This window comes from Manis pentadactyla, chromosome 10 (assembly GCF_030020395.1).
Source record: "Manis pentadactyla isolate mManPen7 chromosome 10, mManPen7.hap1, whole genome shotgun sequence".
Classification (NCBI taxonomy): domain Eukaryota; kingdom Metazoa; phylum Chordata; class Mammalia; order Pholidota; family Manidae; genus Manis; species Manis pentadactyla.
Window position 1 is genome coordinate 93,480,005 of NC_080028.1, and position 23,357 is coordinate 93,503,361.

A 23,357-nucleotide genomic window follows, 5' to 3' on the forward strand; every position below is an offset into this window, starting at 1 on the left:
GTTGAGATGTGGGGACCCTCCCAACAGCCTGGCTGCCCCACACCCAGGCATGTCCAGGTACCCCTGGCTGTGACTCAGTGTCTGTCTCCCCGCTGACCTGGCAGGGACCCTGGGGGCAGGGGAGAGGGTAGTTTCCTCTGAGACTGGGTGACTCAGGGGCCCGGGGCTGGGGACTTAAAGTGCCTTTGTTGGCCTGGGCTCAGGAATCTGGAGAAACTGGTCAGTGGGAGGCTCCAGGGACTGAAACCCCTCCCTCTGCCCCCGCCCCCTGCAGAGCCCTATAACTGCTCTGATCTTTAGTCTGAGAACAGGAGCTCGCCTGGTCACACTCGCTTGGCTCCTGCTTCTGACTTTCAGGAGAGACACCCTTTGGCTTCTGACTCGGAGAGGAAGAGGCACTTGGTGGCTGACTTGACTGTCTTTGCCTTGGGACTCGCAGTGAAAGGCCTCCCCAGTGTCCACCAAGGGTCCACCCTCTGCGCTTGGATTTCTGCAGCCTCCAGGGCCAGATCCCCACAGCTCTCCAGTTCGTAGACACCAGGAGACACAGAACGATGGCCTCCATGGGGCTGCAGGTAATGGGCATCGCTCTAGCCGTGCTGGGCTGGCTGGGCGCCATACTTAGCTGCGCGCTGCCCATGTGGCGTGTGACGGCTTTCATCGGCAGCAACATTGTCACATCGCAGACCATCTGGGAGGGCCTGTGGATGAACTGCGTGGTGCAGAGCACGGGCCAGATGCAGTGCAAGGTGTACGACTCGCTGCTGGCGCTGCCGCAGGACCTGCAGGCGGCCCGCGCCCTCATCGTCATCAGCATCATTGTGGCCGTGCTGGGCGTGCTGATGTCCGTGGTGGGTGGCAAGTGCACCAACTGTGTGGAGGATGAGAGTGCCAAGGCCAAGACCATGATCGTGGCGGGAGTCGTATTCCTGCTGGCTGGCCTGTTGATGATGGTGCCCGTGTCCTGGACAGCCCACAACATCATCCGCGACTTCTACAACCCCCTGGTGGCCTCAGGCCAGAAGCGGGAGATGGGTGCCTCACTCTACATCGGCTGGGCGGCCTCTGGCCTGCTGATGCTCGGTGGGGCTCTGCTCTGCTGCAATTGCCCACCCCGTACCAACAAGCCCTACTCGGCCAAGTATTCTGCTGCCCGCTCCGCCCCCACCAGCAACTACGTGTAAGGTACCACCGTTCAGCTCACCGTTGGCTTTGTTTCTCCCTGGACCGAGCTCAGCACAGCCTGTGACCCCCAGGATGGCCCTGCCACAGATGCAGGCTGCTGCGGGAAAGGGGGGCTGGGCAAGCAGGGACTGAGCCAGATTGTTGGCCGGCAGCTCTCAGCTCCTTCTGGCCCTCATGGACACCTTCCCAAGGCCTGCTCTACACCAGCAAGGATGGACAGAAAGCATTTCCCGTCCCACCCTCCTCTGACAGGCCATGGCTGCAGGAGAGGGGGGCAGAAGCAACAGGGTGTGGCGGCTGAGCGGGCAGCTAGCGCCTGCTGGCCGAGACAGCGCAGCCCTGACTTGGCTTGGGCTCTGCCTCTGAGTGGGTGCCCTGCCCATGCCCATGTTGGTCCCTGTTCTCTCTTTGATTGTCCCCACTAACGCTGTCTGCATCCTCTGGGTGGGTCAGCAAGCACCCAGGCTTGGCCTTGCCCATGGAAACCTGTGGCCTATGAATATGGCCAGGACCTCGCTCACCCACCCTCCCATGGAGCACAGTGTTGACAGAGAGTTGATGGACAGGTTTGGGGGGAGGGGTGAAGGTGCTACAAACTGGTTTGGGTAGTGGTGGGGGAGGGGGACAAAGAGGCAGCCCAGGCTGCCCACACCCTTTCCACCCCACCCTGCAGCTTCACAGCTGGGTCTCAGCAGCCTCAGTGGACAGACCCCGGGCCCCCTGATACTGGCCATCTGTGTATCTGCAGCCCCTGCCGAGGTCATTGGCCAGCCTGGGGAGGGCAGGGGGAATGGTCTTTTTCTGGCCCACATCCCAGGAAGTCCTGGGGCTTTTCCCTGCTTCCTCTGTGGTTTGTTTTGTAATTTAGTAAGATCTATTCATCATGGTAATTAGTATTATTTTCTACAATAAATGGAACCTGTGCACAGGAGACTGTATCGTTTCTGACTTAAGCTGTGGAAGTGGGACACGCAGGGCTGGAGGCCTGGCCAGGGGGCCAGTATCCCTGTGTTGTGACCAGGACAGGAACACTTAAGAAACTGGTCCTGGGAACTGTGAAAAATCAGAACTGCCCTGACCTTGAAAGTCACCTTGGTCAAGCCCTTCTTTTGGGAGAGAGTGAAGTCTGGACACAGGAAACATACTGTGTGCCCTGGTTGGGGATGAAATGCAGGGTGCCCCAGGAGGGAGGACAGAGGAGGACACCCAGCCCTCGGGAATGGCCACCTGCCCTCTCCCACTGTGGCAGCTTTGTTCGGGCAGCCAGGCTAGTCTGCTCACCATCCAGGTCCCACCTCCTGGCTTTTGCTCAGGCTGTCCCTGCCCTCGGCCTGAATGTCCTTTTTCCCTTCTCTACCTCTCTGAAGCCTGCCTGCCCGGTTCTGAGCCTCCTCCTGCATGAGGCCTGTTTGGGAGAGTTATCATCAGCCTTGTTTGGTCTCCATGGTGCTGACAGTCATCAGAGCCCTTTCACCTGCCTAGTCTCCAAGGCACACCCTGAGCGTGGAGCCCTGACCCTTTAGGGAGGAAACCAGATCCATGTGAAAGTGCCAAGACTCGTGGTGGGCTTGGCCTAGTCTGGGAGTTAGAGCGAGAGGCCCTGGAAAAGCCACATCTGTGGGTGGGGCCTCCATCCTGTGTCTTCTCACTTCTGTCCTTCTCAGGACAGAAAAGATGTCACTCTCCGCAGGGGTAAGAGAAACACGGAGGCAGAGTGCTGCCTACCCTTGGGACTCATTTAATAGGCAGAGCTCTCATACAGGGTGGCGCAGTGGCCCAATTTTACAGATGAAGTGGAGGAGGCCTGGCTGAGGCCACATGCAGGGTCAGAGGCCAGCCAGGGGCTGGGGACTGGGCCCCACTCCCTCAACCTGGGCCACCTCCTGCTTTCGGTACAGGTAGATGATGCCGGAGATGAAGCTATCACTGTCAGAAGTGCCAGGCACCACCTCGAGCGCTGAGGTGGCCAGTTCCCAGCAGCCCACAGGCCAGGCCACCAGACGTTCCCATGCTCCGGCCTGCTCCAATGTATCCAGGGTGGCCTCCAGTGCCTCCTTGTACTGAAGGTTGGATGCATTGGTCCTGGTGGTCAGACACACCAGCCCACCTGGGGAGCGGTGGGGGAGGAGGAGGTGAGTGGAGAAGGGACAGGCGCTACCTTCCAGGGGCTGGCCCCCCCTGCTCATATATGCTCAAGGGTGTAAGTTCTCCTGGCTTTGTCCCAGGCCAGCCTTTTCCCATCTCCAGGCTTTGGTGCTTACTATTCTCTTTCCAGGAATACTCTCCTGGGCTTGCTGGACTCCTACACACCCTTCAAGGCCCATGGATCCTTAATGCTGGGAATTCTTGACTTAATCCCCTCAATAAAGGGGGCTCCCTCCTCACTGCTGGCCCAGTCCCTCAGCTGGGGGGTAGGCTGGCTGTGTCTGGATGAACAGGAAGGCAGCACATGGGCTTTGGACCATAGGTGAGTCCCTTCACCTATCTGAGTCTCAGTTTGCCAGCTTGCAGAGTGGGGCTGGTCACCCTGTCTCACAGGAAGGCTGGCACAGTCAGTCAGCACTGGCTGAATGACAGAATGCCCTCATCTCTTCAGGTCCTCTCCAGACACCTACAGTTCACCCGCTGCCAGCTCAGATACACTTGGGAGAGAACAGTAGACCTTCCGGAAGGTTTCCTGGAGGAAGGGGTGAGATGCAGGACACTCCTGGCAGAGGGGGATCCTGGCAGAGAGGAAGGGCTCTGAAGCAGGGGAGTCTGGACATGTGGGCATGCAGACTGGGCTCTGGCCGGCTAAGGGGACTTGACAAGCAGAGGCTGGGCTGGGAGGCCTGGTCTTCACTGCCTCTGTTCATGGGACTTTCCTGCCCTCCTGAGCCCAATCACTGCCCTGCTCTCTCACCCCACCAATACCCCTGCATCTGTCCACCTCCATGGTCTCCTGAGGCTGAAGCCTGCCCAGACCTTCCCAGGCTTAGCCACAGCCCCTGCTGGACCCAGTGGGGGGAGGGGAGCAAAGAGAAGACATTCTGCTGCAAGAGGGGCACCTCTGGGACTCCCTGATCCTGTCTTGCATCCAGATCAGTGCCACATGATCTGCCATTGTCCTTTCCATGGCCTCACTTAGCCTGTGCTCCGTGTAGACCACCCTGGCTCCCCTCCCAGCCTTGGAAAGGCCTCTCTTCTCTGAATTCTCAGGGCACTGAGCATGCGTGGCTCTCAAGGGCCCACCTCTGGCCTGGCCTTTTCCCCCAGGCTCCTTTGGTGATGGAGGCCCAGAGGGCAGCACTTGCATTTCCGCCCCGGGGCAAAGGCAAACCCAGGGCAAGGCATCGGGTAGGAGAACAGGAGAGCAGCGAACACAATCCTCACTTGCACATCAGCCACACCTGTGGAGTTTACACAAAGTGCTTACAGCTAGCATCTCATCTGGGCAGGCCCATTTCACAGATGAGGAAACTGAGACCAGGAAAGAGAAAGACACCTGACAGCTATGCATGAGTTAGTGAGGAAGCTGGAAGATGAGAGAACATGGCTGAGCCCCTACGACATGCTAGGATGGAAGCAAAGGCCTTAGGGACATCATTTTATCCAGTTCTAGTGCAATCCTCTGGGGAAGGGACTATGCCACTCTGCTTATAGGTGAGGAAACAGGGGCTCCAGAGGAGAGAGGAGCTGTCCAGCAGGTAAGAGGTGACTGGCCACCGTCTACGTGGCCTCTTTGCCTGCGTTTGTTGACTGTGGCCTCTGAGGCCAACCCCTGGGCTGGCAGTAGGTGGGTGGGATGCCAGGCTGTGTGACTCTGAGCAGGACCCTGCTCCTCGCTTGGCCTGAGTGGTTCTGAAGCTTGTGTCTACAGGTGTGGAGAAGGGAAGGTGTGTGGGTGGGTTGGACAGGCTGCTTCTCACCTGGCTTGGTAACTCGCAGGAGCTCAGGTATCGCACTGCAGGGCACCTGGCCATCACTAAGGGCACCCACCATCAGCACAGCATCAAAGGATCCTGTGGGGGGGGCAGGGGGTGGTGGTGGGGTGGCATGTCTTCCATGTGGCCTCAGACCACCCTGGAGTAAGGTATCCATGGTAGGGCTTGGGGAGGGAGCAGGACGGCCACTTGCAGCTGGGGGATATGGCAGGTGTGGCACGTTCCTGGTGCGGTCAGATCCTGGGATGGAGGGCTCAGAGAGGGGGCTCATGGGAACTCAGCAAAGGTCCCAGCAAGGCAACAGGGGCCTCGGTGTGAGAGGGAGTTCATTGAGGGCTGGGCAAGGAAGATGGAAATTGGACAGGAGAAGGGGGCCCCAAGAAGGTGGGCTTAGTCAGGAGGTGTGTCTTGGGGTATTGGGGTAGGTGGGGAAGTACCTTCAGAGCTGGGCAGAGGCTCCTGGCCCAGGGTGCAGAGACTGAGGCACTGGTAGAGACCACGGGCTCTGGCCTGTTCCAGCATCCCTGGGCTCCCATCCACCCCATGCAGCTGGAGGAAGCCCCGAGCCTGCAGCTGGGGTGGGGACTCAAGTCACAGCTCATGCCTGCCACCTCCCAGCTGGGTCCCTGCACCCCGGAAGGCAGCAGGCCCTGTGGGAACGTAGCTCAAAGTGTTTGGGACTAGTGAGTCTATGGGGTGAGACAGAGTACTGGGGCCAATGGTGGTAGGAAATTTGAGCAAATAGTGGGCTGAAGAGAGGTCAGGGGACTCAGGGAGACCTCACCTCAGCAGCCACCAGGCCGGTGCCACAGGCCACGTCCAGAATCAGGGCATCAAGGGGCAGGCCTGGTAGGGCTTGGGTGAGGCAGTCCACTGCAAGGCGGGGGGCACGGTACTGCAGGGCAGCCACATCCTGGGGACAGAGTGCTGAGCCAGCTGCCACCCTCTGCCCCACTGTTTGGGGGACTTCCATGTGGGGTGAGCCGGAGTCAGCCAGGTCAAGCTGTGTGTTTGTGTGTGTGTGTTGGGGGCTTGGGCCCTGCTGCGACTACAGTGAGAGGAGATTCAGTCAAGAGGGGCTTTCTTTCCCCTGGCCAGGGACCAGGCCTGGAGAGAGAGCCGCCAATGGCATCTCCTCCAGGTAGCCCCTCTGCCTTGGCTGCAGTCCTGATCTCTAGATATGATCTAAGCCACTGGGGAGCGATGGGGTGGGTCAGAGGGCAGGTCTGCTATGGGAGTGGAGGGAAGGGGCAGAAAGGTGGCCAGTGCAGAAAAACAAGTCTGCAGGGCTGCGTCACAGTCTCAATTCATCCTCACGGCCGTCCTCGGATGCAGTGCTATTCCCGATTTACAGATAGGAAGACTGAGGCTGGGCGAGCCAGGAAGGTGGACGCCAGGACTCAGGCCCAGTTTACCTGGTCATAGTCCGGAGCCCATTGGTCATAGAAGTGCAGCTTGTGGGCCAGGTCGGTGATACCGTGCGAGGCCCCCACGCGCGCCCGCACCTCGCGCAAGCTCCAGCCCTCCTCCTGAGCCATCCTCCTGTGGGGACAAGGCCTTTGTCCTGAGGCCCACCTCAATCCCCCTGCCCCGACCCTCCTCCTCTCCTACCCGCCATGCCCAGCAGAGGATGCTGGATGCGGCCTCTCCAGACCATCAGCGCAATCCCATTTCACAGGCAGGGACACTGAGCCCAGAGGGGGCGAGACTGGACACAAGGGGTTCCGGGCTGGGGGAGGAGTGTTCCGCGCGGCGGGAGGGCGGACCTGCCCTCACCTCACCCCCACCCCCGCAGCGGAGAGCCGGCGTCTGGGTTGGAGGGGTCTTTAAAGCGGCAGAGAGTCTACCCTCACCAAGGATCAGACCGCGGGGTCGGTGGGCTCCCGGAACTCGGGGCGGGGCCTGTGCCGCAAGCCGGAGTCTGACCCCGTCGCCCTCGATGATTGGCTCTCCGCTGAAAGAAAATACCCAATCAAAGGAAAGCGCAGGCCGCCGCCCCTCCACCACCAGCCAATGAGCTCCAAGTTCTTGACCCTCCTCCAGCCTGGGAAGATCCAGGCTCGCCTGAGAAGGGTTCCTGGGATTAAGGACATCTCTGTACTCTCGCCGCTCCCGAGGTCCTTTGGGAGCCTCGGAATTCTTATGGGCAAGGCAGGGACATAGACTCAGCCTTCATTTTTAGAACGCTCATTAAAGTCTATGCAACGCTGTGCGGTAGAATTTTCTGTGTTGATGGAAATGTTCTGTAATGCACCTGTTCAATATGGCAGACACTAGCCACAAGTGGCAGTTGAACACTTGAAATGTACAGCTGAGGAACTGAATTTTAAAATTCATTTTGTCTTAATAATTTAAATAGTCACCGCGGCTTGTGGGCTCCGTATTGGACAGAGGAGGGAGCCTTGTATAGTCCAGACCTGCAACATCTGGTTAGTGTCATTAGCTTGGATTGCTCCAGGGCTGGCTTTAAGGAGCTTGTTAGAAATGCAAATCTTTGAGCCCCACCCCAGACTACTGGATGGGAATCAGATTGCTGGGAGGTGGCGGGGAGAGGGGGCACCTGGCACTAATCCAGAGAACCCTCGTAGGGGATGAAAGTTTGATAGAGCTGTGGAGAGGAGTGGATGAATTTTAGATATTTAGGAGGTAGAAGTGGCAGAGTTTTGATGGTTGAGAGTATGTGGTGTGTGGAAGCAAGATGTCAGGAGTTGAGCCTTTGGGTTTGGAGGTGCCATTCATGGCAGGGAGGCCCAGGAGGAGGAGCAGGTTTGGGGCACAAAGGATATTGACAGTTTGGAGATATTGACTCTGAGGTGTCTGGAAGTTTGTTGATGTCAAAGTCTTGAGCTCAGAATGGAGACGGATTCAGGGTCATGAGTACGACAAGTGGTGACTGAGGCAGCTGGTATAGGTGAGATGTACAGAGAGAGAAGAGAAAGGGAAGAGGAGAGGGCTCAGGATCCAGCTTGAGGACCCTCTATATTACAGGATGGGAGAGGACCTTGGCAAGAGCAGTTTTGGGGGAGTAGAGCTGGTAAGGGAAACCCAGATCTCAACTGTCACCAGTCAAGATCCAAACCTAAATCTGTCTTAGTCCAAAGATGTACTGTGAGCACATTATGAATCTATTGGGTACAGTTTGCACAGAACAGAACACCTGCACAGCAGTGGCTTGAACAGAGAGAGGTTTACAGGCCTAATACAGGAAGCCGAGACTGGGCGGTAAGGTCTGGGGCTCTATTATGCCATCAGGAGCCCAGTCTCTTGTCACTTCCCCTTTGTGTTGTAGGCCTTTGTCCTCCTGTCTGTCACCACGTCATGGCTGCCTCACCTCCTGATGGGACAAAGGGGAAAGGGCAAAAAATAGGCCAACTAAGTTTATTCCTTCACAAAACCATTGGTCAGACTGAGTCACATGGCCACTTCTGAGCCATCAGGAGCCCTGGGATGGGGCTAGCTCAGCCCACTGACATCCATGTCATAGGCCACGTCTCTGTAGCCTCATATAACATTTGGGCTAATAAATAAATAAATAAATAAATAAATTTTTATCTTTTATTATTTTTATTTTGGTATCATTAATGTACAATTACACGAGCAACATTATGTTTACTAGACTCCCTCCATCGTCAAGTCCCCCTCACATACCCCATTACAGTCACTGTCCATTAGCATAGTAAGATGCTATAGAATCATTACTTGTCTTTTCTGTGTTGTACATCCTCCCCATAACCCCCCCTAGGTTATGTCTGCTAATAGTAATGCCCCTTTTTTACCCCTTATCCCTTCCTTCCCAGTCCCTTTCCCTTTGGTAACTGTTAGGGCTAATAAATATTTATCATGCACTTTCTGTCTGTTAGGACCTGGAGTCATCCAGATGAGTCAGAAACAAGCCTCACCCCACCCCATTCTAGTGAGGGACATGGGGAGGAGTGTCTTTTCTTCTAAGGCCTCCTGGACTCCCCGTCTAGCGCCTGGGACCACTGCTTTGCCGGGGTGGGTGTGGGTGGGCCCGATGATGTGGAAGAATGTTATTATGGGAGTGATGCTTCCAGTAAGGTGACAGCCCCAGTAAGGTGGACAGCCCCAGTAAGGTGACAGCCCCAGTAAGGTGACAGCCCCAGTAAAGGCCATGCTGTTGGACCATCAGAGGTGGCTGGTGTTGCTCCAGGATGGGATCCCAGGGGGCCTGCTTTTGTAGCCCCTCAGTGTACTCTGCTCACTGACTGGGTACTGCATGGGTTGTGAGCACTAACATGGTTCCTATAGCCACGGTTCCTGGGTCTGGCTGGAGGACGAGACCTGCCATGGGGACACCAGTGGGGGCTAGTGGTCTTGGCATGCTGCTGTATTCCTGGCAGGTGTGGACCCCAGGCCCCACCACTTCCCTCTCTGAGCCCAGTCCATTGCTCCTCTCCAGAACCCAGGACCAGGCCTGTGTCTGACTCTTCAACACCATTTGTTTCCTCTAAGCACCCCTTAAGTCCCAAGATTTGGGGCCCAAAAGGCTCTTCTGTGTCTGTTGCTGAAAATGACCCTCCCCTGGGACGAGGGACACCACCCAGTCCACCTGCTGCCAGAATGGGGAGAGGGCTTGGGTAACAGAAGACACTTTGGGGTGACGAGGGATAGTTAAAGCAGGGGTTTGTATTTCAAACCTGTCTCATCTCACAGAAGTACAGGCCAAGGGCTGCTGGGGACTGAGAAGAGGTGAGTCATCCTGCAGCCAGGGTGAGCAGACAAGGGTCAACTGGAAAAGGGTGAAGCCTTGTCAGGCAAGATGGTGAGTAGGCATGAGTTCTGGAGGGAGGCATGGCTTTCAGGGTCCCGGCGTGGCTGGCTGGGGGTGTGTGCCTGTGTGAGGACATGGGGGTCAGTCAGGATATGTCTGAGGGCAAGTGTCAGTGTCAGCAACCCAGTCCAAGGTGGTTTGCTATTTCCTCTTACAAGAAGGCCAGAGGCTGCCAGTACCAAGGCTGGCCTGGCGGCAACCAGTTTCACAAGGACCCATGCTCCATTCCCCCATTTGCTCTGCTGTGCGTTTGCTCTGTCGGCTCCTCCTGGTCACAAGATGGTGACGGCCGCTCAAGCATTTGTGTGTCCTCACAAAGCCCTGGGAAGGCTAGCTTTGGGCCTTGTCTCCCTGTGTCTCTCTTTTCCTTTGCCGTGTGCAGGACCCAGGTCACAGGGCGCGTGGCCGCCAGGATGGGACTTGGTTTCTAACCGTGTGAGTGACAGGGGCTTACAGTCAATGGCATTGTACAAAGATGGCCCCAGAAGGCGGTGTGGAGAGCGGTCTTGGTGGGAAAGTTCTGAGGCTGGGGGGATTCTTTGGCAGGAGCCGGAGTCCTGAGCAGACTCAGGGCGCCTTGAGGGGCTGCCTTGGGGGGACTGGTTGTGGGGTTTTAGGGACAAGACAGCAATTTCCCTGCCTTCCAGCTTCTTCCTGCCCCAGAAGCTGCTTCTCCTGTCTCCTTTGCTGCCTCCACCCACCCCCACCTCCGTCCTGGGCCCTTTTCTTCTCTGGCTACACCCACTTCCCAGGTGATCTCATCTGGTGCCGTAATGTTAAATGCTATTGATAGTCAGTGATGCCCCAGTGGTGACTCCCAGCCCTGAACTCTGGAATCCTTCTCCTGACACCTCCCTTTGGAACCTGGAGCCTGTGGGCTCCTTGTGACAATGTGCCCAGACCCAGCTTTCCTTCTCCCTGTGCCCAAACCTGCCCCTCCTCGTGCTCCTGTCTCTGCAGACACCCGAACCACTCTGCAGCCAGGGGCACAGCCCCAGCCACTTTCCTCTGGTGCCGCATTGTGTCCACTGGCAAATCCTGTAGCTTCTCTCGTCCACCTCCACAACTCTGGAACCATCCACCTAACCCTCTCACCCAGACCCCTGAGTTGGCCTCCTCCCTGGCCTTCCTGCTTCCCTCTTTGCCCCCACCCATAGTCCATTTTCCCCACAGTAGCCAGAGGTAATCATTATTTTCCTTCGGTTTATGGAAAACTTCAAACACATACAAAAGAAGAGATTAGTGCAATAACCCTCCACAGATCTGTTCATCACTCATTTTCAATAGTTAACAAAATGATGTATTTTGCCCAACCAGAATGATATATTCAACAGTGTAAGTTTGATAAACTTACTTCCCTGCTTAAAACCCAAAATCCACATTGTTTACCAACCTCGCTCCTAACCTCTCCCCACCTCACCCCACGGTCCTGGCTGCTGCTGTTCCTGGAACATGCCATGGTGACCTCAGTGCCTTTGCTTTGGGTTTTGGGCCTGGATCATTCTTCCTTCTGTTCTTTGCTTGACTGGATTGTTCTTAGCCTTCAGGTATCCACCACCTGAATGAATAAATGTTAGCAGTTTGTCATAATTGCTTCAGAATATTTGAATGTAGAAAAGGTGAGAGCATTACAGTTGACACCCATCTGACTTCCTCCTCCATCTCCTGCCCCAGGGAACTAGTTATCACCATGAATTAGTGGGGACTTTCTAGGTGTTTTTTATATATTTTTACTACATGTATGTCCAGAACAGTATTATAATATTGCTTAATGGGTTTGAAAATTTATGTAAATGCTATCATTTTATAGCTATTACTCTAACTTTCATCTTTCACTTAACTCTATGTTTTTGAGCTGGTTTTACATTGACGCATACATATCTTATTCATTTTAACCACTGCTTATTCATCCCTGAGACAGACGCACCCAGTTCATTTATCCACTTCCCTGTTGAGAGAAAAACATCCTGCCAATAGCCCTGTGCATGCTTCTTTGATTACAAGTGAATGCTTCTGGAAGGAGTGCTTTTCAAACTGTTTGCAACCTATTAGAGGGTAGTGAGAACAAATCAGTCGGTTGTGAAATAGAATGAATAGAAAAGAAAAGGGCACATTGCTTGTAGTAAGGGTAATAATTATTTTGTTAACTTGTTTCAGTTTCACCTGTATGTATAATGGGTGTCTTTGTACCACACATTTCTTACCATGGGTGGCTCTCAGGATCCGAAGACCAACCTGGAATTGCAGGGTCAGGGCCTGGGCCCCATCAGTGCTCTCTGGTTGCCCCATGAACTCATCAACACCATGGTGTGTCATCAGACGTTGTGTTTGGGAGTGAGTAATGAGAGTATCGCATTGTCGTTTTAATTTGCATACATATTTTGATAAGTTGAATGGCTCTTTGGGTTTCCTCTTCTGGGAATTGCCTTTGCCTATGTGTTTCTACTGAGTTACTGGATTTTTAGCCTATTTTTCTTTGTGTTTGAAGGAGTTCCTTGAATATTCTGCATATTCTGGAGACTGATCTGCGGGCTCTTCATGAGTTCCAAACATTTGTCCCAGACTGTCACTACCTTTTTTGGCTTCACTCGTGGTGTCTCTACAGCAGAGTCAGGAACAGGCAGTTTATGGGTGACTTTGGCCAGGCGGTGGGGGGCAGTAAGGTGGCTGCCGGACTTCTTTCAACGTCACGGTTTAAGTGGTCAAATGACGTAGTGCTGAGGATCATTTCCGTTAAAAAAAAATTGTGTCTATTTAAGGTAACAACTGGATGTGTTGAATATACCTGTGCACCATGAAGTGATCACCACAATGCAGCTGATTAGCATATCTATCTCCTCTGTATAGTTAATCCGTGTGTGTGTTGAGATGCTCTCAGATCTTCTTAGCAAAGTTCAAGCATATAAACAGTATAGGTAATGATGCCACCATGTTATACATTAGTTCTCTAGAACATACTCATATTGAAAATGGAACTTTGTGCCCTTTGGCCAGGCTCCTTCCCCCCATCCCCAGCCTCTGGCAACAACATTCTTCTCCCTGTTTCTATGAGTTTAGCTTTTTTTGGATACAAGTGAGGCATACAAGTGAGACTGTGCAGTGTCTCTCTTTCCATGTTTTGCTTATTTCACTTAGCATATCTTGTGGCTCCATCCATGTTGCCAGGACTTTTTCTTATAAGAGACTGAATAATAGTCCCTTGTGGCTGTCTATCTATCTCACAAGTGGGAATGTAAATGAGTAAGGCATTATGAAAAACAGCATGGAGACTCCTCAAAAAATTAAAATTAGGACTGCCTTATGATCCAGCAATCCCGCTTCTGGGTATAGATCCAAAGGAATTGAAATTAGGATGGTGAAGAGGTATCTGCACCCCCATGTTCACTGCAGCCTTATTGATAATAGTCAAGATATGGAAACAACTTAAAGGTCCTTTGATGGACAGAGGAATACTTTCTTTAAGACACGGAGACCTGGTAGAGAAAAAAGCAAGTAGCTAGAGAGTGTAGTTGAGGATGGGTGGGGGGTGGGGGGTGGGGGGTGGGTGGGCGGTGGGTGGGAGAGTTTCTCAGAGAGGTCTGGGTGAGATGGAAGGAAACAAGTGCGTTGAACACATTGATTCTGAACAACCTGATTAGTAAGTGAACTGGTGAAAATTTTATTTCCTATTGCTGTTTGTTTCTTATGTTGACGATTTTTGTACCTTACAGGTGTGACTTTGCAACCTAGCATAAATTGCTAGCATTTATGCATTTTTGTTAAAAAAACATCTGGATTAATTGTAAGGTAGCAATGACCCTTCTTTATATTTCACCATGTTTTTGTTTTTTGTTTTTTGATTTTCAAAATCTAGTCTTAGGTTGCAGGTGGATTGCCTGAAAGTGGCTTGGTTGAAATGGATATTTCCACATATTGGTTTATGAGGTAATAAAATTTGTGCACTTGGGGGTGATTCTTTTTACAAGTTGCACGTATTTTGAAGCAATTTTGTCCAACTTGTAGCTTAGCTTGTTTTGAAAAATTCTTGAGTTCCTTTTCATCCAGGATGCTGACTTCACTTACCCACCAGCTCCCAAGCCTTGGTGTGGGGCCAAATACTGCTCAAAGCACTTCACAGACCCTATTTCATTGTCTCCTCCGCACGAGTTCTCCTGGCAGGTTCCACAAAGTATGTCACAGTTTTGTAAAAAAACTTGGGATGGGAACATAGACTTGTAATTAAGCACCGGAGATCACTTCAAACCCAAGTCTGTCCGACTCCAAAAACCCTTTCCCTTAGACACCAAAACCCTTTCCCTTAACCAGCATAGGTCCCTCATTATTTCAACAGTTTTAAATTATTATTTTTGCATTTTAGTGCAAAAATCCATCTTTAGAAAGAAAACAAGACAAGATCCAGTAAGTGTGAAGGCGTATTTATCATTTTTGTGTACTTCTGGGAAAAATGAAGATTTGAAACAAAATAAAGTTTTAACATTGGAACAGGAAAGAAGGAAGGGAGAATATCGGTCCTGGTCATTTCTTGGTAGTTTCGCCTCCAGCAACCCAGGCAGGACGGGACCTGCTCTGAAGGAACTCCTCAGAATGAATGCAAGGTCGTTGTTACAGGGAAACCGGCCTCGCGGGCCGAGAACGGACAAAATAAGCAACCGAAAACTTTCCACCAATTTGCACTGCGCGCTCAGGGGCGCACACCTGAGAGCCTTCGGAAGTCGGAGGCCGGCTTGCTGCATCTCCTCCGCCCTAAGTCTTCCGCTGTGGTGGGGAGTCTACGCAGCGCAGGGCAGGAACGGGGAAATGGCGCCCCTGGCGTCGGGCAAGGCAACCGCCCCTAGTGAGTTGGGTTACTCCACCTGGTCCTCCCTGTTGTTAGGACAGGGCCATGGAGGGGAGGTACTGCCTGAGGCCACACAGCACAGCAGTGCACGGATGTCCTTGAACCTAGGTGTTGAGTAGGAAAGAGAAGGGCGTGGAGGGCTCCCCGCATGAGGATACAAGCTGGGGACTCCTTCGGCAGCAGCTACTGGAGCCCCTGTGTGCAGCCTGGCAGATAGGGAGCACTGAGTCGTTACTCGTTCATTCATTTATTAATTCTACCAGTACTTATGGAGCTCCTGCTGCACAGCTGGCTCTATGGTAAGCATGGGACACAGAAGGGAACAAGATTCATGATCTTGGCCCTCAGAGGTGCCTGGGCATGAAGGCGATGATTGAAGGTGACAGGGTGACTGTGGGGTTCCTGGCTGGTGTTGGCATGGCTGGGGCTAGGTTAAGGAGAGGCCCTGACTTGGTTTCACATTCTAGGGAGGCCTCTTACCTCTGTCACTGATATCCAGCCTGTGGGCCCTTCTGTGTCCCTGCCTTGCTGAAATCTAGGTGGGGGACCGAGCTGAGGGCTCTGGCAGGGGTTGGGGACAGCTGATGAGCTGAGGCTGAGACTGGGCCTGGCATCCTAACAGGACCCGAGAGGTACCCTGAGGGGCCACCCTGGAGAAAGTGGGGTGGAGAGAAGTCTCTGTGATTCCAGCTCCTGCCCAGACCACATAGTCCAGGGAGTTTGGTCAATATGAGGTTGAGAACCATCCACACAGCCTTAACGACAGCAGAATTCTGGGAATGGCAAGGCTGGGTGATGGTCAGGGGTGAGCCAAAGAGGGGAGGAGAAAAGGATGTTTGTATATAGAACAACCTTGGTATAGATAATGTCTCCCTACAAGCTGCAGTGTGGTAAAGATAACGTCTCTCTCAGGAGCAAAGGGCAGGCTTGCCTACTGCCCGTTACAAAAGATTTGGTTCCATAAACTCAGGATTTATTTTCTGTAATATGTCCACTGGGTATACAGGTGTCATCTGGCCCTGTTTACATTACTCTGTGGGATTTGGGACTCAGGGAGCCAAAGAACTAAATAGTTATACTCTAGTTTACTGCTAGTGTCTCCAGTAAAAATGTGTCTTTCATCTCTGACCTAGGAACCCTGTGCTTCTACCAGTATCCAAGGAACTAAGGCTGCCTGGTTAGCTTGCAAGTCAGGTACAATCTGGGACCTTTTGCCATTCTGGATAGCCCCCAACCCTGTCAGTTCCACCTTCCACACATTTCTGGCATCCACCCACTTTTCTCCATTCCTGGAGCCATGGCCCCAGGACCCCATCATCTCATGACTGGAGAGTTTGTTTCTGTGGGTTCCTAGCTGACCTCCTTCCCTGCTCTGGACTCCTCCTCTCCCCTAGCCCAGCTTCATCATGCAGCTGGAGGGGCTGTTCTAGCCCACAGCTATTTTCAGGTGCCGCTGCCTTGGCTCTTCAATGGTGTCTACTGTTTAATAGACTATCGTAGAGTCCACATGGCCCTTGCTGATCTTGTGTTCTTCCCCACGTCCCCCTTTATACTCTAGTAATAATGAATTGTTTGAACCATGCTGTTCCCTCTGCATGGACTACTTCACACTTTCTTCTCTGGAAAACTACCTATCCTTCAAAACTCAGCTCAAAGAAGGTTTCTGAAGCCCCAGTGACACCTCAGTGCCATTGTGTTGGAGACATAGAGGGTGGGTGGGGCAGACCAAGGACAGAGGACAGAATGGAGGGACTTTGCACGCTCCACCCTCCAGATCCCAGGTGTTACCCCAGGGGAGGAAATGAGTGAGTGAACAGGACTGCCCTGGGCAAAAGTCATTGTGGACATTCCAGGGACTCATTATGGTAGGTTGCCATGTCCAGTTGGGCAGGTTGTATCCTGCACAAGGGTGCCTGGCTGAGATCGCAAGGGAGGACTGAGATCATGCTGTGTGTGCGAGCCTGGGGGTGGCACCCACCCTTTCAACGTGCACAGAGGGACCCTCTCCTCACTGAGCCATGTGCTCTTAGGGGCCCATCCACCAGAGGGTGAGTTTTAAAAAATTTCTAAAAGGCAAGAGAGGCTTGTCCTGCAGCTTCCTGGGGCCACCTGCTGGCCCAGACGGGAAAGCAATGTTGAGAAATGCTACGATCATGGTTCAGGATTTTCCCAGAATTCTAAGCTTTTGATCTGAATGCAAGGCTCTGGCAACCTCTCTGAGATGCTCCAGGCAGGCTGTGGCCTCCTGGTGGCCTTCCGTGGCCTCTCAAGGCTAGCTCAGCAAATTGTCCCCTTTCCCTCAGTACCTGCCCCTCTCTAGGACATTCTGAGACTGTTAAGTCAGCACATTTTCTCCCCCTGTCTTCCCTAGCCTAGTCTCAGAACCCACCGAGGTGTCAGTGAGACGTGAGGATAAAGGTCACTACCTCATTTCTCTGCATTGTGACTGGGTGGGGCAGGGGGAGTAGGTAGGGGCCTTCAGGTTTGGACAGCTGAGGCTTCCATCTGCTCCAGATTGTCACCCTGGGGGTAAAGCTTTCTATTTCCCAGGCCTCTGATGGTTTGGAATTTGGAAGGATATGGGAAGGTACAGTACCTGCCTACCTTCAGCCTCAGTTTCCCTACGCCTTGACCACTCTGGCCCCAGGGCCAGCAGCCTGAGCACTTGCTCTGGAGCTTGTGCTGGGCAGGCTGGACATCTGCCAAGTTGCTGTCCCTAGGAGCAGTCTTAGCCAGGTGGGGGAGGGATGTAGAAGACAATGTCCTAGTTTTTGTGCACTGAAGGGGCACAAAAAGAGGAGTAAAAGAGGCAGGTAAAAGAGGGTATCTTGTGGCAACTGGGTCCCCACGGTGACCTGAGCCCCACCCTGAGGTATCTGTGAGATCGCCCTGCCTCCCCCAGCTGGAGGAGAGCTGGAACCAGACATGGAGGCCGTCTCATCTGTCAGATCCGGCTTCTTGGGGGTTCTGCTGGCGGTGGTGAGGCTGTCAGTGCTGGTGAGTGTGGGAGCGGGGGGGCATAGGGGCAGCAGGTGGGAGCCACATACCTGGCCCTTCACAGCCACCTCAGAACTGCTGGACTTTGCCAACCTGTTCCAGCTGGTGGAACGAGGTGAGTGCCTGCCCCCACCCCCCCAGCCATGATCTGACAGCAGAGGCCCCACCTCTAAGCCACAGTGCCAGAATTTTCTCTATGAAGGGTCACTCCTGTGGGTTAAGCACTGCCCTTCCCATCCATCTTTTAAAATTATGCAAATGCTGACAACTGGGGCCATGTCGCCAAATCACACTCCTCTGTGGGCTGAGTTCTCAGGAAAGGCTGCCCTGGGTCTGCTTCTGTGGCATAGGAGGGGGAGATTATACAGTGCAGTAGAAAGAGACAGACACCTGGGTTTGAATCTTGGCTGCTCCACTCTTTAGCTGTGGGACTTCGGGCAAATGACTCGCCCTTTCTGAGCTTCTGTTTCTTCTCTTATAACCCATCTTCTGGGATCATGTGGGGCAGACTAGGTTTCTCTCCTCTCTGGTCCCCACATTTTCAGCTGGGGGCAGTTTCTGTTTCCCTCACTGCTCCCCCTTGGCTCTGCTGCTCCTGCCCAGGTGGGGCCCCCAGCCAACCCCAGACTGCAGCCTCCCACATCATCCGTTCAGGCTCCAGGTGGTCCTGTGGACAGGGGTGCATGGGGTCCAGATAGGTGGCTTGGTGTTACTCAGGGGCTGGGGGCTTTAGAGCTCTGATGAGGGGGCCTTTCAGCTCCAAGGTTTCTTGTTTTCAGACTCCTTCCCCATCCGACCCCACTCTTCCTCCCAGTGGATGGGAGACAGCATATCCACCCTGTCACCCAGGAATATGGAACTCTCAAGTCCCTCCCTTCCCTTCACCCCTCAGGAGGTCAGTCATGAGTTCTGGGGCCGCCCCCCATGCCTCACATCCTCTACCTCTAATGGCACCACCCTTTGCCCCCAGCTACCCTCATGACACCAACAGGCAACTGATGTGCAGGAAAGCCCTGGTGTTTGGGAGAGAAACTGACCTGGATTCAAATCCTGCAGGATTAGAGGGCCAAGGGGGTGGTCACCCTTATATGATAGTAATAGAGATAATTAAATAATAATAATAAATCAATCTCTTTCAGTCTGGAGTATTATAAACAATCATTTACATTCAAAGGAAACAAAACCAAACATAATATAAAATATCTTCTGAAGCTCTCTCCTGAGAATGGAGCCCTTAGAAGTGGACAGATAAAGATAATTTTTTTTGGGTGGAAACAGGCCTTAAGAGGAGGAGGGCCTGCTGTCCTCCAACCCTGGGGGCATCCTCCCCTGCAATAAAACATGAGGCAGGTAGGGATCCGCCCTCCGCCCCAAGTGAGTGTGATGGGTGATGGCTGTCTCTCCCTCCTCCTGCAGCTGGTCCAGAACTGGGCCCACCTCTACAATTTCCTGCTCCTCAAGATCATCCTCTTCAACCACTGGCTGTCGGGGCTGGCCCAGCAGGCCCCCCCCCCCCAGGGCTGGTGGCCTGCCCCCTGGGCCGGGTGCTGCAGGCTGGGTTGGCGCTGTGGGTGCCCAGGCTGCTGTGGGCGGGCACGCTGGGCTGTGCCCAGGCCTTGTACCAGGCCCCACAGTGGCTAGGTGCCTGGGAGTGTCTGGGCCTGTCTCCGGCCACCTGGACGGACCTGCTTCTGTCATGTCTGCACAGCCTGATACTGCTGGTCTTGCCGTTGCTGCTGATGATCTGGAGGCTGTGCTGGAAGGCCCACCACTGTGGCTTGGGCTGGCTGCCCAGCAAGGTGGGCAGGTGGCACGGGCTGGGCCTGAGCTCTGGCTCAGTGGTCAGGGGGCCAGTAGCCAGGCAGTGTGGCCATGTGAGCTCCTGGTGGCCACCTGCCTGGCCACTTGCCCCCTTCGCCCTGCTGGAGAACCGTGTGGTGCTGGAGCCGCTGGCACAGCTGGAGCGTCTGTACTGGAGGGTGGAGAGCATGACAGTGCTCACCTCCTGGCACCTGGCCTATCTCGTCACCTGGCCCACCTGCCTTGCCTGCCACCTGCTGCAGGCTGCCTTTGAGCACACGGCCCAGCTGGTCCAGACCCAGGAGGCTGAGCCCCAGGAGGCCTCAAGGCCCTTGTCCCAGTTCCCAGAGGCTGGGCCAGTCCTGCCAGAGCACGGAACCCCTGGGGAATAAATGTGTTCCTATCTATTGCCTTTTCTGGTCTGGTCTGGCCTGGAGTCTTACTCTTCATCCCTCTTCCCTACTGGGCAGGAGGATGTGTGTGTGGGCGTGTGTGCCCTAGGGCCGCTCCTGGGCAGGAAATCATGTTATGTGAGCACCTGCTACTTGCCAGATAACCATCTCAGACGCTTACACGTGATTTTGTTTAAATCTCATAGCAACACAGGCAACAGGTTTGATTAGAACTGTTTTCCAGCTGAGAAAGAAAATTGAGCATCAGAAGCTTGAATATTCCCAAGGTCACAGGGTAAGCCAGCATTTGAACCCCAGATTTTTTATTTCCTAGAACCCCTAACTTGCACTTCTAGATTCTTGCTCCTGCTTCTCAGGGCTGTTGGTGCCCAGGGATTTGGGAGAGGTGGGTAGTTAGAGACTCTGGCCTCTGGGGGGTGCCAGGGCCTCACATTTCAGACATTTAAAAATTGTGAGATGCTCCTGAGCCAGTTTATTTATCCACTTTGTCACTCACTTTCCCCCTGTCCATCTGCCCACCCACCCATCTACCCATCCGTCCATCCATCAATCCACCCACCCACTTACCCATCCACCCATCCACCCTGCACCCACACATCCATCCACAGATCCACCTGTCCTTCCACCTCCTCCAGGGAGAGGGAAACACCCAGCACCTCAGCACACACCCCAGCTGCCCAGGCCCATGGAGGGAGTGGCTGATAGAGCCATGCAAGCTCAGGCTGCGCTGCACAGATCTCCCAGACCCCACCCTAAGGTGGTGATTCTGTGAGAGGCGGGGAAGGGGTGCTTTCTTGGGAGTTAGGAATCGTGTCTTGCTCAGCCCAGGTCTGAGGGTAGTGTGAGTGTGGGAAGACTTCCCAGAGAGCTTGGCCCTGCTTTCTCCTCCGTCCTGGTTGCCAGGGAAGTTAGGGCCGGATTCCTGCCCTGCATGCCCTGTGTGCCCTGCATGCCCTGCATGCCGTATGGACCTGCAGATGGCCCAGGGTGGGTGTGGGGTGAACTTCCAGGTTCTCTCTCCAAGTCTGAGGAGCAGGCCTGGCTCACCTCTTGTGGAGACATCTGAAGAGTTCCCATCAGGCCAGTAAGGCAAAACCCTGCCTGGAAGGGACTTCCAAGGCCCTGTGAAGGGGAAACAGGACTGGGGTTCCAGAACATATACCCACCTTGTAGGGAAAGCTGAGAGCAGAAGTGTGAAGTTAGTCCACAGCCGAGGGTGGGGAAGGGGGCAGGGGGCAGGGGAAAGGGGGAAGGCAGGGAGGCCCCAGGGCAGGTATATAGGGCCAGATGGTCCTTGAGCTGCAGATCCCAAGCTGGTGCTTGACCAGGCTGAAGCCTGTGAGGCCTGGGGCGCTGGGAGGGAGAGGCAGGTGGAGCAGGGCCACAAATGCCAAGGGGAGGAGAAGAGAGGTGGCAAGTACCTGCACAGGGAGGGAGGGCAGGAGCTGGGGGACAGGCTGGAGCCCGGGACGAGCCGAGAGGCTCACAGCCCTGGACCATGAGACTGGTATTGTTTCCATTACATTTTTTTAAAAATCAGGAAAAACACCGAGCTGTTAAAGTAGAAATGTTTCCTTCTTCTTTGGTTCTAAACTTGAGAGAAACAGGGTCATGATTTTTTGCAGCCATGATTCTTCGCATCTGTGCAAACCCACGTGCACACTCCCGTAATGCACATACAGAGCATGCTGATGGAGATCCTGTCACACTAGATATATAAGTAGACAAATTGCTTTATCCATTTGACAATATGCCACCCACCCATTTCCAAGTCAGTCCATGTGGATGGCTTGTCCTTTCTGATGGCTGTATCGAGGCCTTTCCGGTTAGCTTCTGGTGGCTCTTTCACCTCAGTGCAGCGCTGGAGCATTGGAAGGTGGACCTGGAGGAACTGCCAGGGGAGTGGGTAGAGGGTTGGGAGGTGGCCTCTGCCCGAAGGAGATTCTCTTTGACCCTGGGCATGCTATGCTCTCACCCCTTCTGCCACATCCCTCGGGGCCTGGGACTGAGACCTCATGGCTTGAGTGGAAGAGACCAGGGCTTGGGTGGGAGCTGGGGGCAAAGAGGTTAGTAGCCTAGGCTGCCAGAAGAAGAGGGCTTAGCCTGGACCCTGGACCTGAGGGGTGGAGCAGAGCCATGAGGCCAGCCAGGGCTTAGGATCCTACTGCCCTCAGCATGCCCACCTGCTCAACTCACCCCCTTGAACAGTTGGCTTTCAAATCTTTGGCTGCTGGTGGAGAAGCAATTGCAGCTTGTGAAGTCCTAGCCCCCATTTTCCTTACAGTGGGAGGAGTGTGTCCATACATAGCCTAATTGCCTGCTTTCAAGACACATTGGTGCTAGAAGACCTCAAAGGCTTGAGGGCGGAGCCAGGCTGGGGCCAATTGGGAGCCATTCCTTGGGGCTGGAGTGACTGGGAAGGCAGCCTAGGGTAGGGGGCATTTGAATGGGGCCTGGACATCAGGAATGCTCTACAGCCAGAGGGAAAGATCCTGGGTCCTGGTCCCAGATCTGCCCCTGGCTGTATGAACTTGGTCAGGCTCCTACCCTCTTTGGGCCTGGGTTTCCCCAGCTGCTATTGCTAATCTGTGCCCAGGGCAAGTTGGGTTCTGGGACACAGACTGACATCTGAGTTTGCCCTGGGAAGTGTCCCGGCTGAGCAGGGGAAGCTTGTGAGACGAGATAGCCCTCCCAGTCAGAGCCCAAGGCTCAAGGCCCAAGGGCTGGGCACAGATGCTGGGGTTGTGTGGCTCTGCCCTGCCTTTCCCCAGGACCTTAGATGAGGCTCTGTGCCTTATGGGCCTTAGTTTCCATGTCTATGCAATGTGGGGTGACCAGGTGATCACCGATGAGATAGTGAGGGACCTCAATATCTGGGTGCTCCAGCTGGAGGCAGTCTCCAGCTGGAGAGGAGCTGAGATCAGGCTCCATGAGGCTTGCGCTTCCAGGCCCTGAACATAAATCCTCCGCGGCCTTCTAAGGGCCCTGGATCCTGGGGCTAGGGCTTGGGAGGAAGAGAGGGGAGCCAGTATCTGCGTTTAGCTGTGCCTCACACACGGGGCTGATCAGAGGCCTTGGAGTCAGAAAGCCTGGGGTTTGAATCCTGGATCCACAACCTCCTGGCTGTGTGACCTTGGGCAAGTCCCTTAACCCTGTGAGCCTCAGTTCCCAACCTGTGAACAGGTACAGTCATAGCACCTAGGATCTCCCAGGTCTGTTGCTGGGTCTATGTGTCAGGTGGGAACCCTGCTCCCTCTCTCAGTCCTGCCACCTTCCCTGGGATTACAGGGACCCGGTTCTAAGGCCAAGCCTGAGGGCAGTCAGTCCATTGTCTCAGGCCTGTGAGTGTGGAGGGGCCCTGGCTTGCTGGAGGAAAACAAGTGGGGGATGGTGGGGGGCCTGTGGGTAGG

At 54.2% G+C, this 23,357-nt stretch overlaps 3 protein-coding genes across 3 annotated transcripts; 2 read left to right on the forward strand and 1 right to left on the reverse strand.

The window, feature by feature from the left end:
• The first annotated feature begins 297 nt into the window (after positions 1-297).
• Positions 298-2,116, forward strand: CLDN4 (claudin 4). The gene has a single exon (XM_036887362.2). It carries the CDS (start codon positions 555-557, stop codon positions 1,182-1,184), a length of 630 nt encoding a protein of 209 aa, XP_036743257.1. The 5' UTR covers positions 298-554; the 3' UTR covers positions 1,185-2,116.
• A 784-nt stretch (positions 2,117-2,900) lies between these two features.
• METTL27 (methyltransferase like 27) lies at positions 2,901-7,064 on the reverse strand. The gene is given in 7 exon segments (XM_036887361.2): positions 2,901-3,170; positions 3,172-3,292; positions 5,094-5,186; positions 5,546-5,681; positions 5,893-6,021; positions 6,524-6,650; positions 6,962-7,064. Coding segments are annotated over 6 exon segments (849 nt in total). The 5' UTR covers positions 6,647-6,650; positions 6,962-7,064; the 3' UTR covers positions 2,901-2,923.
• A 10,598-nt stretch (positions 7,065-17,662) lies between these two features.
• TMEM270 (transmembrane protein 270) lies at positions 17,663-19,926 on the forward strand. Its single transcript, XM_036887408.2, is given in 4 exon segments — positions 17,663-17,734; positions 19,151-19,238; positions 19,241-19,533; positions 19,651-19,926. Coding segments are annotated over 4 exon segments (729 nt in total).
• Positions 19,927-23,357: the final 3,431 nt, after the last annotated feature.